The sequence below is a fragment of the Chrysochloris asiatica genome, unplaced genomic scaffold (assembly GCF_000296735.1).
Source record: "Chrysochloris asiatica unplaced genomic scaffold, ChrAsi1.0 scaffold00198, whole genome shotgun sequence".
Classification (NCBI taxonomy): domain Eukaryota; kingdom Metazoa; phylum Chordata; class Mammalia; order Afrosoricida; family Chrysochloridae; genus Chrysochloris; species Chrysochloris asiatica.
The window spans coordinates 2,165,414-2,188,530 of NW_006408716.1; the positions used below are offsets into that span (position 1 = coordinate 2,165,414).

Here is a 23,117-nt window from a genome sequence, read left to right on the forward strand (position 1 = left end):
GTTTAATAAGTGTTATCTGTAACTATTACTTGTGTGTTAATAAGTGTTATCTGTAACTATTACTTGTGTGTTAATAAGTGTTATCTGTAACTATTACTTGTGTATTAATAACGTGGGTTAAGAGTGGGTGAACTCATCCTCAGGAGTCTGAGCACATGGGTGGTGTGGAAGAGGGAGAGCCAGGTGTGTGCCTGGTGTGTAGGCATCCATGTAAGGGAAACTGTACCCTCAGCAACAGTGTTCATGGGCGCGCCTGGCACCCATGGCCTGAGAGTCTAGACTAGACCCGGATGATAGCAGCCTGTCTGCCTCGCCCAGGCTGTGTCCACACAGCCCCTCGGAGCCACCCTCTCTGTGGCCCAGCCTCTCCAGGTTGACGTAGGCACCGGTGGCCTCAGCTGGAGCCTGGGCACGACATTTCCGGTGGTGCCTGCCGAGGGCTCCACAGCAGACGAACAGCGTGAGGGGCAGTCCAATGATGGCAGCTACACTGCCGACCACCACGTTGATGAGCCGTTGTGTGCTCTGGGCGTCCACCACCTCGTCTGTGGAGAAGATGATGCACTGCTCCTTGCGGGGAGCCAGGTCTCGAGTGCACACGCATGCCACATACTTGAGCTGGGGTGCCAGCCCATCAATGGTGACGCTGGTCTTGCCAGGCTGCACGGCCACCCGCAGCATCTCATGCTGCCCAAAGACTGCATAGAGGACGTTGAAGGCAGTGGTGTTCCCAGCCTCAGGAGCCCTCCACACCAAAGACACGCTGTGGTACGTGTCCCCTACCACCTTGAGGGACTGCACCATACGTGCCTCCTGGGGCCCCGCTGGCTGACCTGAGAGCTCTCTGGGGATGCCCATCGCCAAGTACCTGCGGGTTCGCTCCTCCTCCGTGTTGGGCGCAAAAGTCCAGGGGGCCAGGACAGGAGGTTTGGGGGCATGGAGAATGCGTCTGGTCGCTGGCTTGTCCTTGTAAGCAGCAGCTTCCGCCCCTTCACCTGTCCTTGCCTGCAGCGCCTCAGGGCCCCCACTCTGCTCTGTGAAAGCCTGGGCCTCAGTGACAGTCAGGGATATGTGCATCTTGGAGGTGCCCAGGAAGTTCTTGGCCAGGCAGATGTAGTCTCCAGAGTCTTGGTGGGACACTTTTGGAAGATCCAGCAGAGCCCAGGTCATGCCATCCCGGGAGACCTTCTGGTGCACTGTGGGGAGAAGGGCTTCATGGGACCAGGGAGAGCATCCCCCAAGTTTCCTTCATAGGCAAGTCTACAGCCCCCACAGAGGTGCCTGTCATCCTAAGAAACACGGGGATCACTCAGCTTTTCTTAGTGGGATCAGGATTTCTAGCTAGGGGAAAAGCCTAAGAATGATCAGTTATCCGGGTATAAGATGTGAAACACTGTGTTCTACAGAGCACCAGGGTTCTGTAGACATGACCCCTTAAGGCAGAGGGCAGGTGCATTGGGGGTAAAAGGATGCAGGGATGCGATGAAGAGAAGTGCTCTGCCTCACAGCCCTTCAATCATAGCATCTCCAACTTCCTGTTTCACATGGCAGAGCCCCTTGTACAATTTGTCTATATATTGATTTCAAACCCTGTCCTAGAGCAATGATCCCCAAGCTAGTTGCAGAATACAAGAAGAAAGAGGGAAGGCACTGGACTTAAGCCATTCTTCCTCATTCCCCCAAGTACAGAAGAAAGCACACCAGGTGTGGAGTTAACCAAGTCTTGTTAAGACCCCAACTTCTTCATCTATGAGCTGCATGATGTGAGTCACACATTTCACTCCTCAGAGCTGCAGAGTACTCATATGCAAAATAAGACATATAATCAGATGGCTAAAGTTCAAAGTCTCAATACTCATAATGCACTTAGCACGGTGCTAGAGTTCAATAGATGGTAATGCATGCGGTTAATTATTTCTCATGATAAACCAGTTGCTGTCAAATCAAACCCAGCTCCTGGTGACCCCATGTGTGTCAGAGCAGAACTGTGTTCCATAGGGGTTTAGTAACAGATCTTGAGGAAGTACATTGGCAGATCCCAAGCCACTTCTGAGTGGATCCAAACTCCAACTTTTGAGTTAGTAGCTGAGCTTGTTAATTATTTGTAACACCCAGAGACTCATAGTGATACTAGCTTAATATTGACACCTTGGAAATCTACTATGAACATTAATACATCAATATACTAACTTTCTGCTACCAGAAAGCCAGCTTTTGCTCCTTTCCTGGTGCAGCCAAGTCTACAACAAAGTGGTTCATGGGATGTGGTAGGAAAGAATGTGAACTATTGTCATTCATCAAGCCAGTACCTATGTCCTGCCTCTAGGCAGAGCTTGCCCATGGATAGCAGCCAGCTTGCTTAGACCATCGCCCTGTTCCTGGCAAACCTAACCCTATTTTCTCTCATTTAGGGATGCCCCCCAATCAGAGATCACAGCCCATCAGTCCTTAGACTCACATACCTGTGCCATTGAGTGGGTGCCCGTCGGCCCTTCTCCAACTCATCTCAGGCCCAGGGATCCCAGTGGCTCCACAACGTAGCAGTGCTGTGCTGCCCACAGGGGATGTGAGGCTGGCCACACTCGGGTGGAGCTCCGGACCCCGGCACCTCCTTAGTTCCAGCTGGTTGAAGGCCACCCCAGCCAGGCTGCGTGGGCTGGCACACCACAGCCTGACTTCGATGAAGGCTAAGTGTGGGGCCCACCCATCCATGAAGTGGACCAGGTCATAGAGCCGGCAGTCACACACCCAGGGGTTGTCCTGAAGCCCTGAAAATAGACATACCACATGGTCACAAGACTGGCAATTACTGCTGCCATTCTTAGAATGATCCTTGCAAACCACTGACCCTTCTGTGAGGATTTCTGCAATCTCTGGAGTACCAGAACCTAGCTCTAAGAATGCTTCACTAAGTCCTGGCACCTGTGATCCCAGAATAAGTGGTACTTGCTGCATCACTTCAGCAGTGAGGGTGGCTGCTTTGACACAGGCTCAAGTGGAGGTAAGAGGCGTAAGAAGGCAAGAAAACCTAATTCTGTGACACAAAAGTGAACATGTTCATCAAGTTGAAAGCATGGCGCTGCTCCCACCTGTGAAAGAACGTTTTACAGATGGAAGAAGACACCATGTCCTTCATTCTAAGACACAATGCCTTGTTACCTGTTTGTATGTCTGAAATGTAAAACTTCCACCAACAGAAGTTGTTATTAAATTAATCGTGTGTCTAGTCATCTGACATCTTACCCAATTGCATCCATACAGCTGACATATTTGGAAGGGAGTGTCAGGGGTTGCATTGTGATGGGCTGGCACAACTGTGAATCTCTGCTCCTTTGGAGCACTAGCTGGAAGGGTGCTGTTCCCTTCTCCCACCTCTGTCCCCCCACTGCTCCTCTAGTGAAAGCTGCCCAACATCACCAGTGAAATACACAATTCATCTGCAACATAAGACTCATCACTGCCCAGCTGTGGTGGTTAGCTAACTGGTCTCTACCTCATCACAAGAAACTCATTCAAAGGGCAAACTTCAATGACGGTTAAACAATCACCTTCCAAGTTGGCAAAAGTTGAGCATTTTGGCCATTTTCATCGTAAGCTCTACAATTGTGCAAATGTCCAACCTTTTTTTTTTTTTTACTGCTGCCTCCCAGCATACAGAGCAGGCCCCACGTTGCTATTAGGTGATGTTGAGTTGGTTCTGACTCACAGCAACCCCAAGTATAACAGAATGAAACACTGTCCAGTTCTGCGCCATTCACACAATTGTTATTACGCTTGAGCCCATTGCTGCTGCTGCCACTATGGCAATCCATCTCATTGGGGTCTTCCTCTTTTTCGCTGATCGTCTACTTTATCAATCCTCCAGGGACTAGTCCTTCCTGATAATATGCCCGAAGCATGAGACAAAATCTTGCTATCTTTGCTTCTAAGGAGCATTCTGGCAAAGATGGAAAGATTTTGTCTCATGCTTCAGGCAAAAGCAGATCAATCCAATATGATAGGAAGAGTGCAAAGCTGATGTTCTCCCATGTAAACTATCATTCAATTCACAATAAAAAAAAAATTTTTAAAGTAGATCAGTCCAGCAATTCCTCTATTTGGTATTTATCCACAAGAAATAAGAGCCAAAACACAAGTAGATACATGCACACCAATGTTTATCACAGCGCTATTCACAATAGGAAAAAGATGGAGACAAACTGAGTGCCCATCAATGGAAGAATGAATAAACAAGCTTTGTTACATACACACAATGGACTATATTATGCTACCTTGAAGCTGCAGAACACCTCAATACCTAGATGAACCTTGAGGACGTTATGCTGAGTGAAATTAGCCACAAAAAGACAAATATTGCATAAGACCATTATTGTGAAAGCTTAAGAAAAGATTTCCATACTAAAAGGAAAATTCTTTGATTGTTACCAGAGATGGGAGGGAAGGGACAGTAAGGCACAGTTTAGGGGACAGACACATGATAGCTCAGGTGATGGGGAGGGCAGTTACACAAGAAGAGGGAGGATGGTAGAAGAACAAGGAATATAGGGGAAGACCTAGGGAGACTTGTAGGGGCTAAATGGGACAGAGCTAAATAGTGATGTATACTCAACCTTGGATCAACAGGGCTCTGTGATCAAGACATAGTCTGAATGGGTAAAGGAAGGGAAATAATGTTAAGGTGCTTGACTGTCTTATGGATATTATTGGGTTCCCTTGCCTACTACTGTAAAATAGACATGTAAGTGGGCTAGAAAGAAATATTAGGAAACATGATTAGAGAAAGCTTGTAAGCCTGTCTTCAGTCTATAACTGACTGGAATACCTAAAAGGGCTACTAGAATTCACCCAGTGAAATACCCTTCTTGTTAAGCCTTTGTAGAGTATGGGGCATTATGTGGAATCCTGAGCCCCATGCCAAACTTAATCTTAAGTGGGACGTTCCCACTTGAAAGGTCATGCAGACCAACCTGCAGCGGCTAAAGGAACAGAAGATACTTCTTGAAAGAAAGAAAGCAGGGAGTAAAAAGAAAAATAAAAGCTGTTACTAGAAGCTATTTGGCTGTTACAAGAACAAAGGCAAACTATTCACCTGGGAGTCATCAAGGCAAGAAAAATCAGCCCATCAGGATAACCCCCCTTCCAAGACTGAAACTCAAAGGGAACACACAAGCAGTTTTGTAAGCTTACTGGTCTACTTGTGAGTGAAAATGGAAGAAAGGCAGCAATGAAGACATGGACTGAGTTTGACCATGTTCCATAGACATCCATTGACCTTGAGACGAGAGAGAGAAGAGGAAGGGCTGGTTGGTCTGAAGTTTAGGGAGACTTGGAAACTCCTGAGCCCATGGGCACTGACGGAGCCATTGGAACTAGAACTGAGAGTTAAGCATCCAGATGATCTGAAGTGGGGGGAGAGGCATGCAAGAATGCCTAAACTTGCAAATAGTACCTATTTGACCTAGTTTGGATGGCTTGCTGATCAGAACTTGACTAGAGGAAGGTAAAGACATTTGATACAGGAATCAAGTGTAAATTGCTACAATAAGCAAATTGACCTTTGCCTATGGATGTATTTGCTCAAAATTCCAACGGATGTAGTTGCTCAAAATTCCAACCGAGAGGGAAGCAGTCTTCAATCAAGAATCAAGAATCAAGAATCAAGGATCAAAGATCAACCTGTTTTCTTGCTAAAGTTCTGGATAACTTTCTCAAAACACTCATAACAAGTAGATGGTACCATTCTTCACCATCCAAAACCTTGCCATGATCTTTGCCCTTGACTGATCCATTATTTAAAAAACCCAAAAACCCAGTACACAGCGTTGATTGTTGTTGTAGTTAAGTACCATCGAGTCTATCCTGACCCATAGCAACCCTGTGTAGGGTTTCCAAGGAGCAGCTGGTGAGCTTGAATCGCCAACCTTGCAGTTCAAACACCTTTGCAGTCTGGTGCATTAACCCACAGCGCCACACCAGGACTCCAAACAGGGTTGATAGGGATGGGAAATTTAGACATTGGCTACCAAAAATGGGGGGGGGGGCGGCTATAAGGGCACAAAGTGGCTGGCTTAAAAGTTTTCAAGAGTGTACTTAGTTTCAGAGCCAGGGGGATAGGGTAAAATCCCAACTGAATAGTTTTCCTGTTGTCTAGATAGATAGGTCTAAGGAGCTCCGGTAGTGTAGTGGTTACAAATCAGGCTGCGAACCGCAAGGTCAGCAGTTCAAAACTACCAGCTGTTCTGCAGGAGAAAGATGAGGCTTTCTGCTCCTGTAAAGATTTACAACCTAGGGATCCCTGTATAGGGTCGCTATGAGTTTTTCCAAACCAACTCCACAGCACATAACAACAACAACAACAGATAGGTCTGGTGAAAGAGGATGGGGAGGAAGGAGATAGGATTCTTTTGATTCAATAGTGAGTAATTGTTATCATGACTAATTGTGATTGTTACAAATACAAATGTTGTTGTTGTTAAGTGCCGTCAAGTCAGTTCTGACTCATAGTGACCCTTTATAGGGTTTCCAGGGAGCTTCTGGTGAGCTTGAACCACCAACGTTGCTATTCAAACCTACTTTGTAGTCCAGCGCATTAACTCACAGTGCCACTGTAAAGGTTATTGTTGTTGTGAAGTGCTGTCGAGTCAGTTCCAACCCATAACGACCCTGTATAGAGTTTCTGAGGAGCAGCTGGTAAGCTTGAACCACTGATCTTGCAGATCAAATGGTTTTGCAGTCTGACGCATTAACCCATAGTGCCACACCAGGACTCCTACTGTAGAGGTAGAAGATGTGAAACAAAAATGGGGGAGTAGTTAATCTTTCATTCCAGGAACAGAGAACCCTAGGACCATCAAGAGGGAAGAGCATGAGCAGAGAGTGGGATCCTAACCAGAGAAGCAGCAACACCAGAGATGGAAGCAGAGGCAATGGCAAGAGAGAAAGGACTGAAGACTCTAGACCCATGGAAAGAGAAGAGCTGCATGCCAGCAGGCAGGAAGCTGGCTTACAAATATGCCCTTTGGTGTTTTAAAACAATATATAGTTTCCGTGTGTTTGTGTGCATCCTAAAAAAATAGAGAATAGAGGTGAATACTGTTAACAGACGGTATATGGGCGGGAGGTAGGGCAGAGAATTATAATCATTGCAATGAAACAAAATATGATTGTTGTTGTTGTTAGGTGCCATTGAGTTGGTACTGACTTATAGCGACCCTATGCACAGCAGAATGAAACACTGCCCGATCCTGGGCTGATCACTACTGTTGCCACACTTGAGTCCATCGATGCTGCCATTGGCCATCTATCTCGTTGGGGTTCTCCCTCTTTTTCTCTCACCCTTCACCTTACCAAGCATGATATCCTTCTCCAGTGATTGGTCCCTCCTGACAACATGTCCAAAGTATGAGAGACGAAACCTGGCCATCCTGGCCTCCAAGGCACACTCTAGCTGCATTTCTTCCAAAATGGATCTATTGGTTCTTTTGGCAGCCCATGGCACTTTGAATATTCTCCTCCAACACCGCATCTCAAAAGCATCAATTCTTCTACAGTCTTCCTTATTCACTGTCCAGCTTTCGCATGCATATGAGGTAATTGAAAATACCATGGCTTGGATCAGGCACACCTTAGTCCTCAAGCTGACATCTTTGCTCTTCAACACTTTAAAAAGTTCCTGTGCAGCAGATTTGCCTAATGCAATATGTCATTTAATTTCTTGACTGCTGCTTCCATGAGTGTTGATAGTTGATCCAAGAAGAATGAAGTCCATGACAACTTCAATCTTTTCTCCATTGATAAGAATGTTGTTTATTGGTCCAGTGGTGAGGATTTTTGTTTTCTTGACATTGAGATGTAATCCATACTGAAGGCTGTGCTCTTTGATCTTCATCAGTAAATGTTTTATGTCCTCTTCACTTTCAGCAAGCAAGGTTGTATCATCTGCATATCGCAGGTTGTTAATGAGCCTTCCTCCAATCCTGACACCACGTTTTTCTTCATAGAACCCAGCTTCTCAGATTATTTGCTCAGCATACAGGTTGAATAAGTATGCTGAATAAAACCTTGTCACACACTTTTCTTAATTTTAAAACATTCAGTGTTCCCATGTTCTGTTCGAACAACTGCCTATTGGTCCAGGTACAGATTCCTCATAAGCACAATTAAGTGTTTCAGAATACTCATACTTTGCAATGTTGTCAATAGCTTGTCATGATCCACACAATCGAAAGCCTTTGTGTAGCCAATAAAGCACAGGTAAACATCTTTCTGGTATTCTCTACTTTCAGCCAAGATCCATCGGACATCAGCAATGATATCCCTCATTCCACAGCCTCTTCTGTATCCAGCTTAAACCTCTGGAAGTTCTCTGTCAATGTATACTTGCAGCTGTTTCTGTATTACCTTTAGGAAAACTTTACTGGCATGGGATACTATGGAGATTTGATGATTTCCACATTCCATTGGGTCACCTCTCTTTGGAATGGACACAAATACAGATCTCTTCTACTCAGTTGGCCAGATAGTTGTCTTGCAAATTTCTTGGCAGAGATGTGTGAGTACCTCCTGTGCCACCTCATTTTCTTGAAAGATTTCTATTTTTATTCCATCAATTCCTGATGCCTTATTCTTTGCAAATTCCTTCAATGCTCCTTGGACTTCCTCCCTAAGTATCATTGGCTCTTGATCATATGCTACCTCTTGAAATGGTTGAATATTAACTATTTCCTTTTGGTGCAATTATTCTGTGTATTCCTTCCATCGTCTCTTGATGCTTCCTGCATCATTCAATAATTTGCCCAGAGAATCCTTCAATAACGAAAGTCGAGGCTTGAATTTTGTCTTCAGTTCCCCCAGCTTGAGAAATGCTGAGTGTGTTCTTCTTTTTGGTTTTCTGATTCCAGATCTTTGCACATTTTGTTGTAATATTTGGTTTTATCTTCTCTAGCTGATCTTTTAAATTTTCTGTTCAGCTCTTGGATCTCTTCATTTCTTCCATTTCCACTCATCTGTCAGTTTGTCGTACTGTGGTGGCTTGTGAGTTGCTGTGATTCTGGAAGCTATGCTACCGGTATTTTAAATAATAAGCAGGGTCACCCATGGTGGACAAGTTTCAGATGAGCGTCCAGATGAAGACAGACTAGGAAGAAGGAGTGACGCACTACTTACGAATATTTAGTCACTGAAACCCTTATGAATAGCAGAGAAAGTATGATTGGTTGAGTACAAAACTGATGAATTGCCCTATAAAGTATCGCTCAATTCACAATAAAAGTTTTTTTTATTTTTATTTAAGTGGATCAATCAAGAGGAAAGATCATGGCAAGGTTTTGGATGGTAAAGAACGGTAACATCTGCTTGTTATGAGAGTGTTTTGAGAAAACTATGCAGAACTTTATCAGGAAATAGCTAAAGTTTCACCAAAGAGCCTTTCTCCACTTAGGGAATTTTCCTACTATTTCTCTCATCAAACAAGGGTAGTTTTGTGAGCCTTTCCGTGGGAAGTCATTAGGCATCCATGTTGCAGTCCCTATTGACTCCTTTTGTCTTCGAATCTTAAAAAATCTAAAAGGGGACCCATTTTTCTTCTGTTAATAATGTACAAAGGAGTGCAGTGACATGGTTAAATTCCCAGGACAATTAGTTCTCTGGAGTCCTGGTGTAGCTCTGTGGGCTAATGTGCCAGACTACAAAACTGTTTAAACTGCAAGGTCAGTGGTTCAAACTCCCCAGTTGCTCCTCAGAAACCCTATATAGGGTTGCTATGGGTTGGAACTGACTCGACAACACTTTACAACAACAACAACAAACTCGTTCTTTAAGAATACTTAGAAGGATTGCTTACAAAAGTGACTTGAACTTCATGAAGCTTATGTTGAGAAATAAAATTTACTTTTAAAATTCTATAATCTTTTATTTTCAGTTTTCAAAGAACTTTCTGAAATCCCCTTGTAGAGGAAGGGTCCTCTTCTCTGATATCTCCCACTGCCCCACTGGGGTTTCCATGCATTTCTGGGATAGTGGACAGACACCACATAGGCACAGATCCACCACTCACAACCCCCAGGCTCTAGTTGTCATTTGTACTATGCCCCTTGGGCATAGTCCTGGTGCTGTACCTTAAATGGCAAGCTCAGTGATTTGGACCTACAAGTGGACAATAAAACTGTCCACTTCCATAAGATGTTCGGCCTCAGAAACTCTATAGAGTTGTTCTCTAAGGTCATGAAATCAGAATTGACTCAAGGGCAGTAGGTTTTTTTACCACCTGGGATGGTGTGACAGTAAAGTTCTGTGAGGGGTTCAGTTTAGTGCTACACTAGCATGACAATCAGGAAAGGCTGAGTAATTGACAAGGATACAGATCATCATCTGTACAGAGTTCTCAGAGACTCCTCCCAAAAAGGGGTGTTCATGTGCTTTGGGTGCAGTTGAATATTGGGCTCCTCTAGGTGCAACTCTGAGATGGAGATCAGCATGCACCCAAGGTTTATCAAGAGGAGGACAGTCCAGAGGATCTACACCTGCAGACAGGATAGGACCTGAAGGAAGGAATGAAAGAAAGAATAAAGGAAGGAAAGGAGAAGCAGAGCTGTAATGGGGGCCTGGTCACAGCCTCAGCTGACCCCTAGGGTCTCTGAAGGTGAAAAAGTCCACCAGAGTTGTTCCAAATGGACAACTCTAGATGTTAATAGACTTCTACTCTGATAGATCTTGAATGAGGCCATCCCCAGGAACTGTGTGGCCTTGGATGAGGGGATTGTGCAGTTGAGACAGTCCCTGGTGCCTGAATGAAGGGTGATAGCTCTCTCTGTCCTTCCTTAACAGAGAGCCTGCCATGTCTCTGTGTTCTACCACCACTCACCTCCTGTGTGCTCGGCACTGCCTTTTTATCTACCATGCCAACCTACTGAGGTAGGTATTACCATTACCTTCCCTTAGCAGAAGCTGAGTGATTTGCCAAGGTTACACAGCTAGAAGAGGCAGAACTGCGGTTTGAATTCCAGCCACCTGATTTGGAGCTGGAACTCCTAAACCGCTCCCTCTCACTTAGAAAAATAAAAACAAAACCAATTGCCATACAGTCACCTCTGATTCATGGTAGCTGTGTGTGTCAGTTTGATTTCTTGACCACTGCCTCCATGAGTGTTGATGGTTGATCCAAGCAAAACTTGAGAACTTAAATCTTTTCTCCATTTATATGCATGTTGTTTATGGTACAATGATGACGATTTTTGTTTTCTTTGCATTGAGATGCGATCCATAGCAAAGGTTGTGGTCTTTGATCTTCATCAGTAAGTATTTTAAGTTCTCTTTGCTTTCAACAAGCAGTTGTATCATCTGCATATTACAGGTTGTTAATGAGTCATCCTCCAATCCTGATGCCACAGTTTTCTTCATATAATCCAGTTTCTCGGATTATTTACTGAGCATACAGATTGAATAAGTATGGTGAAAGAATACAACCCTGGCACTCACCTCTCCTAATTATAAACCATTCATTGCTCCCTTGTTCTGTTTGAACAACTGCCTATTGGTCTATGTCCAGGTTCCTCATAAGCACAACAAATTGTTCCAGAATATGCATACTTTGCAATGTTGTCCAGTAGTCAAGAAATAGAATAATGTATTGCATTAGGCAAATCTACTATATAAGACCCCTTTATAGTGTTGAAGAGCAAAGATGTCAGTTTGAGAAAGAAGCTGCGCCTGACCCAAGCCATGGTATTTTCAATAATCTCATAGGCATGTGGAAGTTGAACAGTGAATAAAGAAGACCATAGAAGAATTGATGCATTTGACTTACGGTGTTAAAGGAGAATACTGAAAGTACCATAGACTACCAAAAGAACAAACAGGTCTGAGTTGGAAGAAGTGCAGCCAGAGTGCTCCTTGGAAGCCAGGATGACCAGACTTCCATCTCTCATACTTTGGGCATATTATGGAGAGGAACCAGTCGCTGGAGAAGGAAATCATGTTTGGTAAAGTGGAGGGTCAGAGAAAAAGAGGAAGACCCCTAGTGAGATGGATTGGCACAGTGGTAACAGCAACAGGCTTGGGCGTAACAACAGTTGTGAAGTTGGCCCAGGACCGGGCAGTATTTCATTCTGTTGTGCATAAGGTCACTATGAGTCAGTACTGACTTAATAGCACCTAACAACAACAACAATGTATGTCAAAGTAGAACTGCTCCATAGGGTTTTCAATAGCTTATTTTTTCAGAAATAGATCACCAGGTCTTTCTTCTGAGGAACTTCTGAACAGACTCAAACTTCCAACCTTGTAGTTAGCAGGGGAGTTTGTTGACCATTTCCACTACCTAGGGACAGGTATTATTTCCAGGTAAAGAACCATGACTCAGAGAGGTCAAGTAACTTGCCCAAGACTCCAGCACTCACCAGGATTGTTTCCAGTGTAGGATGGAAGAAACCCGTGTCCCTCCTTACCTAGGATCAGCTTAGCATGGTAGCCAGGTAGAAAGGGCCCCATCTGCAAGTGGGCCCAGGTAATTAGCAGCTCCTGGGGGAGCCTCATCAGCTGGTTGCTGGAGAGGTCCAGAAAGGTTAGGTTCCTCACAAAGTGCGCAGCCTCCGTCGGAATGGCAGAGAGGCGGTTAGCCTGCAGGTCCAGCCGCTGCAGTTGAGGGACATCCCTGAGCGCCACCCAGGGGAAGGAGACCAGGCGGTTCCCGGGCAGCCGCAGTTCACGCAGGTGCTGCAAGCCTCGCAGCATGAGAGCGCTGAGGTCACTGAGGGCGTTGTAGGACAGCCACAATTGTTCCAGACGGCCCAGCAGCCTGAAGGCCCCGGCAGGCACTGTGCCGATGGCTGTGCGCTCCAGGCGCAGTTGGTAGGTGTCTGGAGGGATGGCGGCTGGGAGCAGTGTCATGTTGGGGTCATCGCACACCACGGTCCTGGTAACAAACATGGTGGACAGTTGAACAAGGACCCTGCTCGATAAGAGTGCCCCACCCCCACCTCCTGTAAAGAGACCTCCAGGATGTCAGACCCCATGGGTCTTAAAGAGAGGGCCCCGAGTAGCATTGCCAAGTTTTCAGATCATGTCCGGGGATCCTAGGGAGGCCGTTTGGGTTTGATGGGCTAGACTTAAGGACTTCAAACTGGAATGCTGACGTCCTATCCCACCTGTCCTGCCCTGAGAGGGAACAGTGAGAAAAACCAAGCTGATCTGGTGAATAGCCTTGTGGCTTAGATGAGGTTGTTAAACCATTCCTCACTTTTATAGCTGTTTTGACTTTCCTTCATTAAAAAAAATATATGTCATAGGCCATTTAAAGTGGAAATTCTTGCTTTCCTCTGAACCCTGACAGACTATTGATGACAGGGTTTCTCAGAGCTGGGACTTTGCACCCCACTGCTAAGATTCATTTCTTGGGATCTGTGTGACCCGTCTGTCTCTCAATTCCCCGTAATGCCAGGCATCGCTCACAGGGCAGGCACGGAACCTAAGTTCGACAGGAGTCCTGGCGTGGCGCTGTAGGATAAGCACGAGGCCTCAAGGTCATTGGAACTGCAACATCAGTGGCTCAAGCTCACCAGCTGCTCCTTGGAAACCCTATACAGGGTCACTATGAATTGGAATCAATTGGACAACAGTTAACAACAACAACAACAACAACAACAAGTTCATGTACAAGCTCAACCCAGGGCCTATAGATTATAGGATCCCAGTGACATAGACCATTATTGTGAATTCTGCACCCCAGGGCTACACCTAGATGGGGTTCATGTTAGCCATTCCTACTTTCTGCCTCACCAGGGAACCCTTAGATCTTGTTCTGTCAAGTTTAACACCAAAAAATGAACATAGATAAACAAGAAGTAGCTCTTGCCCTCGATGAGTGTATAGTTTAGGACTATATTTGATGTAATCACTGATGGCAGGTCCCTCACATAAAGTAAGCGCCTACTGGAAAAATTCCCAAGAGGCAAGGCAGAGCTTGGAGGCTGGGCATCAGGAGACTAGTCCTTTACCAGCCCGGCTTCCATCAGGAGTCCTTCTCTGCTCACACTGAGGGACAGTGTTGTGCTTTCATGAGGAAGTTATTCTCTTGTAATGTCATTGCGTACTGCAAGTAACAGGCCTTTCTGATGTAACACACGCACCAATATCCATCAGCTTAACCTGCACAATGGGCCTGATTGTCATGTAAGCTGTGCCCACTGAAAGGCACAGATATTTTAACCCAGTCTCATGTTCTTCACACATACATGGAACCTCACTTAAGTGAGGGGCGTTGTGGCCGTTCAGAGAAGTAGCAGATTCAGCCCCTCTCCCCACATAGGGGGTAATCCAGGTAGGGAAGAGAGACCAGTTAAAGCACTGATGATAATACAGGCTTGAGTACTGCAAGGAGAAAGGTCTGGTTGTAGGTAAAGAAAGGGAGTCGATAGGACTAAGGAGTAAAGGATCGAGGCAGGAATCAAAGGAAACTTTGAGACCAACACAAGCCAATAAGGGGCCAGTTGTGCATGAGGAGCTCGGAACGTGCCTGTGTGTGGGACCAGACCAGGCATTCTCAGGTAACCCAGTGCCTACAGGTCCCACACTCTGCTTGCAGCAATGGAACTTGGGGAGTGAGCAGCTGTCCTGGCTGCTCAGACATAGGGGCTGGGTTCTCTGAGGCCCTGGAGAGAGCAGGCTGGATGAAGGCTGTGCAAGCTGTACTTTAGGCCATGTAGGACTTCAGAGCTCTGACAGCCTTTAATGGTCTCACGCCCTTACAGGACATGCAAAGAGAATGACCTGGTACACATCTGCCATGGAACTGCAGGCAGGTAGAGGACTGAAAGAGTTCTGGCTATGATCCAGAATTCCTCTACTGGGTATTTACCCACAAGAGAAACGAGCCACAACACGAGAAGATATATGCACACCAATGTTCACAGCAGCACTATTTACAATAGCAAAAAGATGGAGGCAGCCAAAGTGCCCATCAACTGAAGAATGGATAAACAAACTGTGGTACATACACACAATGGAATATTATGCTACCTTGAAAAATAACAAGGAAGCGGCAAGCCACCGCATAACATGGATGGACCTTGAGGACATTATGTTGAGTGAAATTAAGTCAGTCACAAAAGGAGAAATACTACATAGGACCACTACTGTAAAAGACTAAGAAAAAAAAACCCATACTAAAGCAGGGGAGGATTCTTTGCTGGTAGCTGGAATGTGGGGGGTAGGGGAAGGGGAGGGAGGGGAAGGTGGAGCACAGGGCAGGGAATAGACACAGGATAGTTTGGGTGCTGGGGGAGGTAAATGGAATAACAAAGCGGTTGGGAGAACAATTAGGCAAGTTAGCATGGGCTAAGTGGAACAGAGATAAAGAATGATATATGCACAACCTTGGAATAACAGGACTCTGGGATACAGAGATTGAGACATGATTGGAATGGGGAAATAATGTCAAGATTCTTGGCTGTCTTTTGAATCTTGGTTTCCTTTGCATGCCATTATAAAATAGACACTGGAGGGGGAGAGAAAGAAATAGCCAGAAATATCACCATAGAAAGCTTGTAAGTTTGTCTTCTGCCTGTAAGTGATCAGAATACCTAAAATGGGGCTACAATGTGCCCAGTGAAGGAGGCTTCCTGCGGAGCCTCTGCATTACATAAGACTACAGGTGGAATCCTGAACCACATCCAGAATCTTCAGAGGTGGGAAATTTCCACTTGAAAGGATGGGCAGTCCAGCCTGGAGCAGCTAGAAGAACAGAGGATACTTCTTGAAAGAAAGACCGACAGGAAAAATGCAAAACAATATAGGCAGACTGACTGTTACTACAAGAACAAGCAAGTTGCTCGTCCAGGAGACATCAAAGCAAGTGGTCAGACCCCTTCAGAGCAAATCCCCTTCCAAAACTAGGACTCAATGGAAATACACGCTCTGACTGATGACCACGTTCATCACCGATAAGCGGAAGTGAGAGGAAAACAGCAATGAAGCTGCGAGCTAAGTCCTACAATGTTCAATAGACTCCTGTGAACCCGGGTGAAGACCTGGTTGGCCAGCAAGGTGGCAAGACCTGGGAACTCTTGGGCCCAGAGTCAGTAGCATAGCTACAGAGGACTAGAGTGGAGAGTGAAGTGTCCAGCTGATAAGAAGAGAGGGCATATGCACAAAAACACCCACGCTTGCAGATAATACCCACTTGACCTGGCGTCAATGACTGGATGATCAGAGCTCAACTAGAAGAAGAAAGAAGAGGGAAAAAAGAGTAATCGGATACAATTTGATGAACTTGACCTATCCCTATGGATGCAGTACCTCAAAAGAGGGAACAAATCTTTACAGCCAGAATCATTCCCACCCCCTCCATACACAGAGTATACAGGGATAGGCAACTTGGACATTGGCTACCCAAAGTAGGGGGAGGGGAGGGCTACAAAGGTAAGAAGTGACTGGCTTACAAGCTTTCAAGAGGGAATCTAGATCCAGAGGATGTGGAGGAAGGTAGAATCTCCACTGAGTATTATCAAATCTGTCTAGGAGGGGCTGATGAAATGAAATGCGGATAGGTCTCTTATGATATTGTAGTGAATAATTGCTATCAGGATTGATTGTGAGGGTTGGAAATGTACAGGTAGATGTTTTGTAGCAAGGAGAGGAGCAATTAACTTTGCAGTCTAGGAGCAGAGGTCCCTGGGACCATCAAGGGAGAAAAGCAGAGAGCGGGACCCTACCCAGAGAAGCAGTGATGCCAGAAATGGAGGCAGAGAAGATGACGTGGAGAGATGGAGCAGCTGGGGACTTTAGATCCAGAGAGGGAGAGGGGCTGTGTGCTGACAACCAGGGGGCAGGCTTGCAGGGTATACCCTTTGGCTGGTTGATGATGCATGGAGGGGATTGTAACCATGGCAATGAAATTATCTACGATAGGATGATTGTAAAACTAATGTTCCCCCATGTAAACTATCACATAATTCATGATAAAACATTAAAAAAAAAAAAAAAAGAGTTCTGTCTTCACAGGAGGGAACGGAATGGCCTAACACTGCTGTCATTAAGTGCCGTTGAGTTGGTTCCAACTCATAGCGACCCTATATGGGGTTTCCAAGGAGCAACTGGTAGGCTTGAGCTTCCGACCTCACACTTCAAATGGACCTTGTGGTCCAGCACATTCTCCTGCAGCACCACACCAGGAGTGCCTAGCATTAGGGGCCTGGAAACTGCCCCTGGAATGTCATTTTCCACCCTAAGGTTAACTCTGCTTTCTGGAGCCCTCCTCAGTTCCTACCCATGGGAAGAGTTTGGGAGATAGAGTCAAAAGCCCTAGGTTCCAGGACCAGGTCTGCCACTGGAGCCATGTGACTTTGAGCCCCTCACTCTCTGTGTGGGGTGTTAGTAGGGATCCTCATCACCTGATCACACTCTCCTTGGCCTGGGACCATTTCTCAGCCCTCTCAGAGCTCAGTTCTGGCCTCTCTTGGGGAGACCATACCTCATATGAGTTGGAACTTTGGAGATTTGGGCTCAAAACGCAGGGTTCCCTGTTCTTCGGATGATACAAGATGTCCTTTCTTGGCAGAGGTCTCTCGGGTCTCTGCCTCTCTTCACCCCCAGTCAGTTCTGTGCTCATGGAAGAATCATTCAAAGGTACCTCCGATAGCATTGCTCTCCTGATCAAACAGCACTAATGGCGCTGGACTAACAGGTCAGAAAGATAAGTAAAGGGTATGAGTCAGAGCTGATACCTTGAACCACTTAGACTATTCAGCTGGGCTGATGAAGCTGAAGAAAGATGATCTAACAACTGCTGAAGAGAACAGAATGAACTATGGTGGGAGATGGAGAGCCCACCAGCACAGTGCCCACTGGGAATATGCCAGTGAAAGGTCCGAGAGGAAGGGCAAGTGAAGATGCTTTTGAAGGCTCCGATGGGGGCAGGAGAAGACAAGGATAGATAAAGAATGGAGAAGGTCTAACCCAAAATGAGTGGGTTACTCTTGAGGCTGCTGGTCCTGGGCCAGATGAGACTCAGAGAGGAAGGGGGCTTGGAGGCCAGGGTCCCCTTCACGGCTTCAGTAGGAAAAAACATCAAGTATGATATTGGGTGTTGGAGAGATACAGACCGAATGATGGAGTAAAGGAAGCAAGGAAAGGAAGGGAAAGAGATAAACGAGGAAGACTTCCTTTCCATTTCCTGCTTCATTCCACCGAGAGTCTACAGGAGAACTCAGGAAGGATTTCTGCAGGTTGAACTCCAATGACTTACCTAATGTATAAAGGTAGCTCCAGGGAAGAGCCCAAGCCTCTGCTTGCTGAAGATAATGCCATGCAGACCACCCCAAAGGTCCCCTAGGCCTCAGGTCAGTGAGGTGGGGGTTCTTACCCAGCTCTGGCTTGAGACTCTACCTCCCACTCCTTCCCACCCAGCCCTGCTGGCAGACCAGTGGGGCTGGGCCACGCTCCCTGTTCCCCGCGTAGTACCTGGTCCTGCTGCCATCACCCAGCATATGAAGTCTGCAGTTGCACTGTGAGGGGCAAGAGCTCTGGGCCTGGGGGTGTCCCCCAAGGGCCAGGAGCCAGAGCATGCCCACAGCCACCCTCATGCCTCCTGGCTCCTCTCCAGTCCAAACAGTCTCTGACTGCTTGGCCCTTGTAAGCCCAGCTGCCCACTTGCTCCTCCCGAGGTCATCGGATAAGCACAGACAGACTGGGGATTAGTAGAGGAACCTCAGCCACAGCAGGCAACGGCTTAATGCTCCCCAGAATTACCCAGTCCTGATCACGGGGTGAGGGGCCCCTTCCATAGCAGAAGCTCCAGCTTAGAAAGCTCCCACTGTTGGGGAGGGGTTTGTAGGGAGCTTCCAGAGACAAGCAGCTACTGGACTGAGCTCCCACCTGAAAAGTCACAGACAGTTCAGACAGCACACACCCAGCCAGGTGCCCAGGCTCAGGGTGGGGTGTGTTGTGGAAATGGAGACAGAGCCCTCCTAGACATTAGGAAGTGTCTAAGCTCTGAGAACAGCCTGTTGTTGTTGTTTAGTGCTGTCGAGTTGGTGCCGACCCATAGCGACCCTGTATAGGGTTTCCAAGGAGCAGCTGGTGAGCTTGAACTGCCGACCTTGCAGTTCAAATGGCTTTGTAGTCTGGCGCATTAACCCATAGCGCCACACCAGGCCTCCTGCTATGTGGTTTCAAATCCCAGCTCTTGGGAATCCTTATCTGTGAATGGACAATAATGTTAATCAATCCAGGGTACTTATGAACATTAAGTAAATCAAGTTTCCCCAGATCTTGACAATCTGTGGAAAGAGAAGCTGCCTCATTAATAGTAGTGATTGTTGTTGTTACATGCCATACTGTTGAGTCAGTTCCAACTCATAACCACCCTATGCACAACAGAACAAAACATTGTCCCTTCCTGTGACATCCTCACGAGTATTATGTTTGTGTCCATTGTTACTGCCACTTTGTCAATCCATCTTGTTGGGGGGGTGGGGCTTCCTCTTTTTTATTTATTTTTCTGGCCCTCCACTTTACCAAACATGATGTCCTTCTCTAAGGACGGATCCTAGTTGATCACATGTCCAAAGTACAAAAGATGAAGTGTCACCATCCTAGATTCTAAAGAGCATTCTAGCTGTGCTTCTTAGTGTATCAAATGCCATGGTGGGTTCCAAAGTAGCATCTCACAGAGTTGTTAGAGAAGACACTCCCGTTTTTAGCTACTGTCTCCACCCTCAACCAATCCCACCATACCATCAGACAGTAACTCAAGCAACAGACACCACATTTCCCTAAGATTCCTTCCTCCAATTTGACACTGAGGTTTTGCTTTCTGGTCCAGCATGCCTTGCTCCCTCAGATCCTCCAGATAAGTCTTCAGTCCCTCATGCCCACAGGTTTGGCAGGCATAACTCAGGGAGGTAAGAGTCCCCTGGCCCCTCAGTGCACATACGAAATGCCCAGCTCTGTGCTAGACCTATTTTGCCCATGTTGGCTCTGAATAAATGTTGGTTCTCATGTGTTATGGATTGAATTGTGTCCCACCAAGGTATGTGTTGAAATCCTAACCCTTGCAGCTATGCATGTAACCTTGTTTGAAAATTGGAAGTTGTCATTTGTGATGACAATGATTCCATAGTAGTGTAGAGTGTGTGTTAAATTGAATGATTTCAGAATTATAAAAAGACCAGAATAGACACACACATACGCATAAAGACCAACAACATGTGAGGATAGTCTACCAGCCAAGGAACCAAGGAATGCCTGGTGCTACCAACAAGAGCGCTGGACTGCAAATTTGGCATGAACACAAGGTCAGCAGTTCAAACTCACCAGTCGTTCCTGGGAATCCCTATACAGGGTTGCTATGAGTTGAAACCGACTCGACAGCACTTAACAACAACAACTAACACAAAAAGAATAGATACAACTGAGACCCTGATTTGGACGTTAAGCCTCTAGAACAGTGAGAAACTAAATTTCTGTTCTTTAAAGCCACCTGGTGGTGGTTGTGTGCTGTGGCATTAATTTTGACTCATAGAGACCTTGTATAGGGTTTCCGAGGCTGTAAATCTTTACAGGAGCAGAAAGCCTCATCTTGCTCCCATGGAACACCTAGTAGACTCAAACTGATGACCTAGCAGTTAGCAGCCCAGCGCATAACCTGTTAGGGCTCTGCTTAAAACCATCTACTTGTGGCATTTCTTCTATCGCAATATTTCTGAACTATCCCTTCCTCTTTCCAATCCAGACAATATAACTTCCCCATTATTCCCACCTGTACCTCTTCCACCCCAAATCAAAAGACCATCCCTAACTGTTCCTATGCCTTTTCTTTTGCCCAAGACATTGCTGCTTCTGCAGGGGATGCCTGTTCTCTCTGTCATTCTGGCTTACTGGCCCTCTTACACTCCCTTTCATATGAGGCAGCCTTTGGGGATCTTCAGGTATGGGGAAAAACTCACATCTGTATTAACCAGTAATGCAATATGGAGGTTTGGAGAGGCTCTGGGGCTCCTGCTCCTCAGGGAACGCTTCCTAGAGGAGGTGGAGCACAGTTAACCCTGTTGTTGTTGTCAGGTGCCATCGAGTCGGTACCGACTCATAGCGACCCTATGCACAGCAGAACAAAACAATGACTGACCCTGGGCCAATATCACAATTGTTACTATGCTTGAGCCCATTGATGCTGCCACTTTGCCAATCCATCTCGCTGGGGGTCTTCCTCTATTTCTCTGACCCTCCACCTTACCAAACATGATATCCTTCTCCAGAGACTGGTCCCTCCTGACAATATGTCCGAAGTATGAGAGACAGAATTTGGCCATCCTGGCCTCCAAGGAGCACTCTGGGTGCACTTTTTCCAACACAGATCTGTTGGTTCATTTGGAAGCCCATGGCACTTTCAATATTCTCCTCCAACACCATAACTCAAAACATGAATTCTTCTATGGTCTTCCTTATTCACTGTCCAGTTTTTGCATGCACATGAGGTTATTGAAAATACCATGGCATGGGTCAGACACACCTTAGTCCTCAAGCTGACGTCTTTGCTCTTCAACACTTTAAAAAGGTCTTGGGCAGCAGATTTGCCTAACGCAATATGTCATTTGATTTCTTGACTGCTGCTTCCATGCGTGTTGATAGTTGATCCAAGAAGAATGAAGCCCTTGACAACGTCAATGTTTTCTCCATTGATAAGAATCTTGTTTATTGGTCCAGTGGTGAGGATATTTGTTTTCTTTACATTGAGATGCAATCCATAGTGAAGGCTGTGCTCTTTGATCTTCATCAGTAAATATTTTAAGACCTGTTCACTTTCAGCAAGCAAGGTTGTACCATCTGCATTTCACAGGTTGTTAATGAGTCTTCCTCCAATCCTGATGCCCCGTTTTTCTTCATAGAACCCAGCTTCTTGGATTGTTTGTTCAGCATACAAGTCGAATAAGTATGGTGAAAGAATACAACCTCGTTGCACACCTTTCTTAATTTTAAACCATTCAGTGTTCCCACTGAATGGTTTAACAACTGTTAAACTGTTTGAACAACTGCCTCCTGGTCCATGTAGATTCCTCATGAGCACAATTAAATGTTCCATAATACTCATACTTCACAAGTTGTCCATAGTTTGTCACGATCCACACAATCGAAAGCTTTTGCATAGACAATAAAGCACAGGTAAACATCTTTCTGGTATTCTCTGCTTACAGCCAAGATCCATCAGATATCAGCAATGATATCCCTCATTCCACGGCCTCTTCTGAATCCAGCTTGAACCTCTAGAAGTTCTTCGTCAATGTATGCTTGCAGCAATTTCTATATTACCTTTAGTAAAACTTTACTCGCATGGGATTTCAGAGATGTTGTTCAATTAGCAGTGGTTATACTTGGATATGGGTGGACATCCTGCAAGAAGAAAGTCATGGATAATGGACAAACCTTCATAAAATATAATAAATTGCTTGGCCGAAGGGAGTCATAAAATGTCAATGAAATGTGCCAGGACCCAGGGGCAGGACATGAGGTGTGAACATATTTGTGTGACTTCCGGCAGGACATGAGGTATGAATATCACTGTGTGACTTCAGGCCGATTCTTAACTACTTTGAGCCTCCATTTCCTAATCTAAAATGGAAAGAATGACGGTATTTAATTCAAGGAGTTGTAGGAATCATCATGTGGTCATATGCCTGGCTGGTAGTGAGCACTCAGTAAGCATCAGCTGCTCCGAGTCCAACTCTAAGGAACTTTACAACAACATGTTGCTACTAGCTCTCTGGGGCTTGGTTTCCTTACGTGAAAATGAGTTAAATTGTTTGAGATGAGTTAAGTGGTTCCTGGTGTAGACTTCCATCATGAACCAGTACATGACTACATGACTTACAGCAGGACCTGACTCTAGAAACCCAGTGCCTTGTGTGTGTGTTGGGGGGGTGGGGGAAGGGAGATGCTGATGTCGCTGAAGCATTTTGTGGAAGAGAGGAGTGAAACACTGAACCTATAACTATCTGTAACTATGATGTTGTTAAGTGCCGTCGAGTCGATTCCAACCCATAGCAACCCTGTATAGGATTTCCACGGAGCAGCTGGTGAGCTTGAACCGCTGACCTTGCAGTTCAAATGGCTTTGCAGTCTGGCGCGTT

The 23,117-nt window shown here is 45.9% G+C and overlaps 1 protein-coding gene across 1 annotated transcript; it reads right to left on the reverse strand.

Annotated features, from left to right (window-relative positions):
* Positions 1 to 228: 228 nt before the first annotated feature.
* On the reverse strand, positions 229 to 18,575 carry LRIT1 (leucine-rich repeat, immunoglobulin-like and transmembrane domains 1). Its single transcript, XM_006872461.1, has 4 exons — positions 18,454 to 18,575; positions 12,444 to 12,910; positions 2,463 to 2,768; positions 229 to 1,196 (listed from the first exon to the last, which is right to left on the reverse strand). The coding sequence occupies exons 1-4, from the start codon at positions 18,573 to 18,575 to the stop codon at positions 229 to 231; spliced, it is 1,863 nt and encodes a 620-aa protein (XP_006872523.1).
* Between the last annotated feature and the right edge of the window lie 4,542 nt (positions 18,576 to 23,117).